Here is an 8,930-nt window from a genome sequence, read left to right on the forward strand (position 1 = left end):
AACACCAGGAAATGAGCTACTTACCTTCCTTGACGCCTGGAGCGGGTACAACCAGATAAAAATGGACCATAAGGATCAGGAGAAAACAACCTTTAGATCTGACAGAGGCTTGTATTGCTACAATGTGATGCCCTTTGGCCTCAAGAATGCTGGTTACACCTATCAGCACCTGGTGAACAGAATGTTCAAGGAGGAGATAAGGAGAATAATGGAAGTCTACATTGACGATATGGTAGTCAAATTCGAGAAGGCAGAACAACACATGTCCCACCTGGAAAATACCTTCTCGATCCTCAGAAAATACCATATGTAGCTGAACCCCCTGAAATGCACTTTTGGAGTCTCCTCGAGGAAATTCCTGGGGTACTTGGTGACGCAAAGAGGGTTAGAGGCCAGCACAGAGCAAATCAAAGCAGTACTCCATTTAGAATCTCCTCTGAAGCCAAAGGACGTAAAGAGGCTCACAGGACGTGTAGGAGCCTTAAACCGGTTAATATCAAGGTCCTTAGACATGTGCCGATTGTTCTATGACATCCTGAGGAAGAGCCAGAAGTTTGAATGGACGCAGGAGCATGAAAAGGCGTTGCAAATCTCAAGCAGTACCTAAGCACCCCTCCTCTTCTCTCCAAGCCAGAACAGGGAGAATCACTGTACTTGTATCTGTCAGTAACAGAGGCGGCTGTAAGCGCTGTACTGGTACGAGAGCATGAAGGTATGCAGAAACAAGCATACGATATAAGCAAGTCTCTGTTACCTGCAGAGACCAGGTACACATCTCTAGAAAAACTCGTTTTTGCACTTGTTACTGCTTCGTACAAATTGCGTCCCTATTTTGAGTCACATACAATTTCAGTCTTGAGCAACTACCCCTGAGAACCATAATGAGGAAACCCGAACTGTCAGGGAGAATGGTTAAGTGGTATGTCCACCTAAGTGGGTACGACCTAAAATTTGAACCGCGAACAGCCATAAAGTCCCAACCCTAGCTGACTTTGTGTCAGACTTTAGTCCCACCCTTCAAGAACAAGCCGACAGTGAAATCTTGACCCTAAGTGAGGCTAAAGGGGAGCAGGTATGGGAATTACATATTTATGGGGCATCCAACACGAAGGGAGCAGGGGTAGGGCTGGTCCTGAAATCACCTCAGGGGGAACAGATAATACAGGCAGTACGGTGCGAGTTCAAAGCAACGAATAACGCGGCTGAATACGAGGCCCTAATGTTAGGACTCCAATTAGCCTTAGAAATGCAAATCAACCACATCAAGATGTATAGTGACTCCCAACTGATTGTCAACCACGTGAATAACGTGTACACGGCCAGGGATCCTAAAATGGTAGCCTACCTGGAAGTGGCGAAGGAGCTCAAACTCCGCTTTGCCTCCTTCCACATCCAGCAAATACCAAGGGTCCAGAATGTTAAAGCAGATGCTCTCGCCACCCTAGGAGCAGCCTTCACTCCAGGGGCAGTGGGTTCTATACCATTCATACATGTCATGAAACCTGCCATATGCCAGAATGAACAACAGAAAGCCAGTAAGGCTGCAACCACCCAGTGGACATACGAAGCAGGGAAACTGTGTACTGCCACACCCCAGGAAGAAACTGATGATTGACGCAAGCCCTACATTAGTTGGCTACATGATGAGGTATTACCACCTGACCAGAAAGACGCCAGGAGCTTCAAAATGAAATCCTCCAGATTCGTACTCATTAATGGTATCCTATTTAGGAAGTCCTTGACATGACCCTATCTGAGGTGCTTGAGCATACAGGAGGCACAGGCAGTGATGTGTGATATCCACAGTGGTGATTGTGGAAATCACATAAGGGGTAGGAGCCTGTCCAATAAGACACTAAGGTAGGGTTACTTTTGGCCTACCATGAGGAAGGATGCCATAGATTACGCCAATAAATGTGAAGAATGCCAAAGGCACGCCCCTGTCAGCGACCAGCCAGCAGAACATATGCATCCGATAATCTTGCCTTGGCCTTTTATGAAATGAGGAATGGACATTGTAGGACCATTACCCCGTGCTTCTGGAAACAGGATGTACATGCTGGCAATGACAGACTACTTCTCTAAATGGATAGAGGCAGAAGCTTTCCCTCAGATCCTGGAGAAACATGTTATATCTTTCATCAAGAGGAACATAGTCAACAGATACGGCATTCCTTCAGAAATCATATGTGACAACGGGTCACAATTCATATCCAACAGAACGGAAGACTACTGCGCCACGTGGAACATCAAACTGTTTAAGTCTACTCCTAGGAATCCACAGTCCAACGGTTAGGCAGAATCTAGCAACAAGATAGTCATGAACAACCTGAAAAGAAGGCTGGAGGAGATATGGGCCAACTGGGCAGATGAGCTCCCCTTCGTGTTGTGGTCTGATATAACCACCCCCAAAGTGGCAACAGGTCAAACACCATTCAGTCTGGTATATGGGGCCGAGACAATTATTCCCTCTGAAGTGCAATTAACGACATATCGGTATGCCAATGCCACCGAAGAGAGGAACCAGGTAGAAATGGCCAGCAGCCTGGATACCATTTTTTAGCTAAGGACTAGTGCCCAAATCAGGATGGCAGCCTACAAGCAGATAGCAGCCAGGAGTTACAACAAAAACGTAAGGCTGAGAACGTTGCAGGTAGGGGACCTGGTACTCAATAAGGTATTCCTAAACAACAAGAATCAGAGTGCAGGTAAATGCGCCTACAACTGGGAAGGTCCCTACCGCATAGAAGGCATCGTGGGTAATGGGCAAACAAGTTGGAGACTATGAATGAGGAAGCTGTCCCTAGATCCTGGAACATCATCACCTTAAAAAGTATTATGTCTGAGGTTCTAGGTGCAGGACCCAAGAGTTCCACCTCCAACAGGTACATCCCAGGACCCTTGAATCCTAGCATTCAGTACTCCAGAAACCTTAGAACATGAACTAACTTGCTAAAAGTGTCTTTGATTAAGCGGCTATCGCTCGAAGGGGAACAACCCCAGAACCCACTTACTGGAGCCACAGTTCACTCTCTCATAAGGTACATACGCAAAGAACTAATCATTTTGTTTCGTACCGCCTGGCTGTACCACCTGCATTGGTCTAACGGTAACATCTCTTTTAACAGCAGGAACAACTAAGTCACCAGGCAAGGTCTTTCGTTCAGTACGAACATGCTAAGTCTCCTTAATTCAGCGGGTACTACTAAGGAAATGACAACTTACAACGTATCTTTCAAATTCTTTGAGTCAAAACCCTTTTTTCTTATTTTTCCTTGGTGTCAACTTCACAGGTGTCACAAGGAGCAAAATGTGGAAGCAGCGTACTTAGTATTTCAAATGGCCAAAATGAAACTCTCTTTCTTTTAAGTTGTTGTAAAAATTCTGGGGGAACACACTTTGTGCTCCCTAAACTATTTTGGATTTATGAAATTGCTTCCATTTTTAAGTTTATCGTTGTTTTTGGATTGAATGTGGATATGGTAAGTTGAATATTAAGGCAATGTCCTAGTAGGCTAACTGATGAACATGAACTAGAAGAATGTTCCTCATGCAGGAAGTACCCAATGTGCGCGTGGTCGAAACAGAGGGATTCGAGCATCCTGATGGACATAAAGCTCCCTGAACCACCATAGACACCTCAACAAGTACAAAGCCAGCACACAAACAGAAAGAACAAAAAATTGATAGCAAAACAACAGAAGGAACAAAACGAAATTTTCATAAACACCCCTCAGCAGGGGGAACTTGAAAAGAAAATATTTTTTGCCCCTCCTACAAGGCAAAACCAAAAGAGTACTTAAAGGTGCCCAAAACCACCAGGCACCAAGAGTTAGATTACAATGGGCAACCACACAAGGTGCCCAACAAAACATCAAGATAAAAAATTAAAATTTAAATGCCTAAACTAGGCAGCAGCAGCAGAATTTGGGGCGGCATAAGTAGGAACATCCATAGGGATGTTAGTTTCCACAGTAGCCTCTCCTCCATATGGACCTTCCCCTCCCTGGGCGACGAGGGCTTCCTCCTTGACCTCCTCAACTGACGCGACAGATGGTTGTTCAGTCCTAGCAATGGTCTCTCCATCAACACCACCTAGCAAGTCGTTGATAAGGCTGAAGTCCGACTTGACTGGATATGCAGCATTGAACAGCCGTTCCTCCTCAGCAAGGTCCCAGTTGGAGTGCTCACCCACCTCAAACTCCTTGATGCATTTGATCTTTGTTTCCCAGGCGGAAACCAATGTAGAGTCCAAGAGTAGGTGCTTCAGTAGCTCCACCTCCTTATGAGCCTCTTCCATTCGCCTTTCTGCCACCATTCTCTCAGCATCCAGCTGCTTCTGGGCAGCTGCCTTCTCCTCAGTCAGCTTCTTTTGGGCAGCCCCCTTCTCCCTCCTAGCCAGCGCTAGATCTGCCTCCACCTTTCCCAGGTTGACGTTAAGATTGTTCACCTCCCCCATCAATCTGGCAACCTTCCTGCGCAGGAACAGGCCATCCTGCAAAACCTGCAAGAGGAACAGTCGGCAGCACGAACAGAATGGACCAGCGAAACATAAAGGGAATTAAAAAAGGTACCTGCAGGGCACGTCCAGGAGCCTCATCTTGTACAATAGGAAGAGGGCTATTTCCCAGAGAATGGACAATAGCAGGTAGCAGGAACTGTTCCATGTGAGGCCAGAGAGGCACCCCGCTGGAGCCATACCCCTTGGGAAGGCGGATTACAGTGGAAGTATTGGGCAGGGGTGGCCTAGGAGCCACTGCAGATAGAGGAGAAAACTCAATAGGGACAGGCGTGCTAACTGGCTCCTTTTCAGCAGGGAGCGATGGCCTCTTCCTTGGAGAAGGACCGGAGGAGGCAGAAGCAACCTGCTTCCTCTTTCTATCCAGCAGGGAAAGAGAGGAAACAAGAGTATTCCCTAGTACAGGAACACAGTTAGAACATAAATACAAATGATCATATAGCAAGAAACCCATAAAAAATAAAGTCTTACTAGTCGACATCTGGAATTCGGCAGCTGGGGGTTCTTGCTGACTGGTGGAGGTACCAACTTCCTCTTCCTCCTTTTCCTCTTCCTCTTATTCATTCTCTTCTTCTCTCTCTTCTTCCTCCTCTTGCTCTTTTTCACTAATGTCAAGAGGCACGGAGGCAGATGCACCAACAAGGGAAGAAAGTACACCAGGGTAAGAACAAGTTGCAATAAGGAAAGCAAATAAACGGTTAACCACACTATGATCTCTTGAGGGAACTGGCTGCTTCAAACCTGCAGTAGTACACCAGTAACAATATTAAGGTAAAAGAAAAACAACAGAAGCCCGGAAACTAAAATTACCTTTAGAGGCCCCCACTTATCAAATAAGTACTCGGGGGTAGGGGTAAGAGAGTCAATCTTAACAAAAATGAATTTTGTATTCCAGCCTTCATCCCTCACTTTAGGAGGAAGGATAACGCTAGGGTTTCTGCGGTCGCACGACCTCAAGGTGATAAGCCCGGCAACAAAGGGCCTGAAAGTATAGAGTAAGGCGAGGTCACCTAGACCAATCCTCAGATCATGATCCTCAGCAAGGATACAGAGCGAGACCAGAACACGCCATGCATGAGGCGCAAGCTGGCAGATAGCCAACCTATAGTGGCGCAAGATCCTTTGCACCAAAGGAGGGAAGGGAAAAGACAAACCCTGGGTAAAAGGGTACTCATACATGCATACCCAACCGGGATTATGGGGATCCGGCGTCTACCCAGGCTGAGGAATGTGAATTACGACCTCCTGCGCAAGGCCAAACCTCTCTCTCACCTCCTCGAGGGGGTGTCAGCAAAGATGGAATCACACAGATAGTGGTCTGCGAGAATCCCAGAGGATTGGAAGGGAGAGAGAGTAGCAGCAGATGGACCCACACGGGGAGAAGGAGGAGAAACGCTACGACTGATGAACTTTTTGACCATGATTGCGGAGTTAGAGGTGAAAAAATTTTAAGAGAGAGAATAAAAAGTGAGAAGTTACCTGGTGGATAGGGAATATTTTATAGGAGAGGGAGAGTAAAAGGGTTTTTAGGAAAGAGGTTAATAAAGCAGGGAATAAGGGAAGTGTGGGGGGAGGGGTGTATTTATAACAAAATAGAGGGAGTTAAGAGAGGGGGTTAGTAGAAGAGAGTTAAGGGAGGAAGTTAGGTTGGGGAGCAATCGAGGGAAAGGAGATGTGGGGGAGGTGGGGAGTTACTGAGAGGAACTGATTGATTGGACTTCTAACGGTCAGTCTCAGTAGATAAGAATGCAAGTGGGCTGACGTCACGCTATGACATCACCACTACATGCAACATCCAGGAGGGAAGCAACTCCCAGCATCCGTCGAGCAAGAACAGAACCTGGCAGTTGCTTAGGGGTAATTGTATAGGTAAAAATACCCTCTCATCTTCATCATGACGTGGCAACTCGCTATTGGAAAAACAAAGGCACACAGGTCAATGACAAGGCAGTAGGCTGCTAGACGCAAGGAAGAACAAGGGGGGATAAACCTGGACATTCAAGTAATACGAAAGTCACGGTTGAACCAAATAACAAATAGCTAGCAGGAACGTTGAAATGGTCCGCATGAACATTGCGGTTATCAGCAGGAGCTTTGAGAAAGTCAGCAACCACTTCCTATTTCGTAGGGAGTAGAGCATATGGTTGAGCATATGTAGGGAGCACGTGCAACCACCCCAAGAAAGGCTATACAAGAGCAACAAACATCAGATTCAAGGCATTATTCATTCCTCATTCACTCCACTCGAAGAAATATCATTCAACAACCTGCAACACTCAATAATTAACACACTTAGGATCATATACACCATTCGCATCATTTGTACTAGTCATTTGGAGTTTTTCTTTTGTACCTCCTGATTGTTCTAGCTAGGTTTATCCTCGAATACGATTATTACTAGTGGATCATTGGTGGGATACCATTCCCCCCGCAGTTTTTCCACAATTTGGGTTTCCCGCGTCACCATTTTGCTTGCGTCATTTGTCTCTCTCTCTCTCTCTCTCTCTCTCTCTCTCTCTCTCTCTCTCTCTCTCTCTCTCTCTCTCTCTCTCTCTTTCGTTTGCTTTTCTCTCGCACTAGTTGTTTACTTTCATTCTCGTTATGTTCTTACTACTGATCTGCTTAAGTCTTTAATATCTTATTTTAATTGGAATAGCCGCATTGACTCACAAATCTTTAGTCGGTGAAATCTTACCAAAATAGAAGGTACCACTTTTCTCATAATATTTCAATTAAATCTTTCTTTAAAAATGTGTATATATTTATATACTTAAATTTTATTCTCATTATAATAATGTAGCTTCTTATATGATTATGGTACACAACGTGGAGTGACGGAAAAACAAGTTGGATTTTTGTGTCCGATAGACTTTGCACATATATGCATTTTTCGGTTGAGATGGAGAGATACTTAACTGAGGCTTTAAGGAAGCAACAAGATAATAGATATGTGATGGGTGCTTTTTTTGAGGCGTGAGTATTACAATTTTTTTTCTTGCATTTCATCAATTTTTTTTTCCTTTACATATTTTTTTTTTTACCTTATTAAAGGATTTATATGTTTTGTTATTAGATATAGTTCGCATTGGATGTTGGTTGTATTTTGTCTTCGAGATAATATTGCATATATTTTTGACTCGGATAAAGCGACAAAGAAGACATGGCAGATAAAAAGTTGCCTATCATGGTAAGTTCAATCGATTAACCACAATAAATTATAGTTATATTATGTATGAATGTCGATAATATGATTACAATTTCAAGCCTTGGAAAAGGTATTTTTTTAGGACGGGAACGCATGATATGTTAATAAAATCGAACTCCAGATAAAAATGATTGAGGTATGACGTTTTTCTTAGAAATTCAATTACGCCAACTACTAGCACTCCACCTCCTACTTTTGTTTTACGCGTGATATGTTACAAAAATGTACTACTCATGGATAGACTCTCTTGAAGCACAGGTCTGGTGATAATATTTAGTGATACTTACCGATGTAGGTTTTTACGATTAGTTGTTTTGCCTCGATCAGAATCTTGCCCTTTTTTGTGCCTTTTGACTTGTCTGGAGTGTATTACTTTATACGGAAACTTGTTAACTTGTGACTATAACACGTACTAAGTCATTTTATTTAATTATTATATTAATAATTTATTACCTTATGATTGTAATATATTTGGCTTAGATTATATGAACTCAGAGTCTTTACTTAATCTTATTTTTGTATAAATATAGTGCCCTCAACAGCCAAGGAATTATGAGTGTGGTTATTATGTTATGAAGTGGATGTATGGTATTACCGTATGCTACGCATTATCGGAGGACGACATAGAAAAGGTACTTGCTTTATTCTCTCAAACTGTATTTTTGATTTCCCAAACTCCCAGCACTAAAATTTTACATTACCTGAGTTTATATATGTGTTAAGCGATAAGGGGTTATTCATTTATTGTTTTGAAAGTTAATATTCCCACATTTCACAAACTCATATTGTTTGTATTTTTTTTAAACTGCCTACATTTTCCTAAGCCTCCGTCTTTTATGTAGTGTGTTTCAGGTGCGAAAATGTCAATTGAACAAATGAATAAGGTTCGAGAGCTTTGGGCGCTTTATTGCGTAAAGAACGTCTAATGTATGGTTTGATTTGTAGGAATTCCAACTGAAAACATTTAACATTTTGTATCGTAGCATTTAGTAGTGTTTTACTACTTTTATGAATGGACGGAATTATTGTAATACGTATGATATTTTTTGGTATATAATAAATGGGTGTGTTTGTTTGAATTGTTGGAAGCAAAGCTCATGTTTCTTATTAGCGTATTATATGTAGCAGTTGCAGGTGTAAATTACTGAATCCGTATTGCCCTCATGAATTATAGTAAGTATTAGCATCGGTTTTAGAATTTTTAAT

The 8,930-nt window shown here is 43.1% G+C and overlaps 1 protein-coding gene across 1 annotated transcript; it reads left to right on the forward strand.

Moving 5' to 3' along the window:
- The first annotated feature begins 511 nt into the window (after nucleotides 1–511).
- Nucleotides 512–1,615, forward strand: LOC141631385 (uncharacterized). The gene is made up of 3 exons (XM_074444064.1): nucleotides 512–599; nucleotides 668–767; nucleotides 967–1,615. The coding sequence occupies exons 1-3, from the start codon at nucleotides 512–514 to the stop codon at nucleotides 1,613–1,615; spliced, it is 837 nt and encodes a 278-aa protein (XP_074300165.1).
- Nucleotides 1,616–8,930: the final 7,315 nt, after the last annotated feature.

Source organism: Silene latifolia, chromosome Y (genome assembly GCF_048544455.1).
Source record: "Silene latifolia isolate original U9 population chromosome Y, ASM4854445v1, whole genome shotgun sequence".
Lineage (NCBI taxonomy): Eukaryota > Viridiplantae > Streptophyta > Magnoliopsida > Caryophyllales > Caryophyllaceae > Silene > Silene latifolia.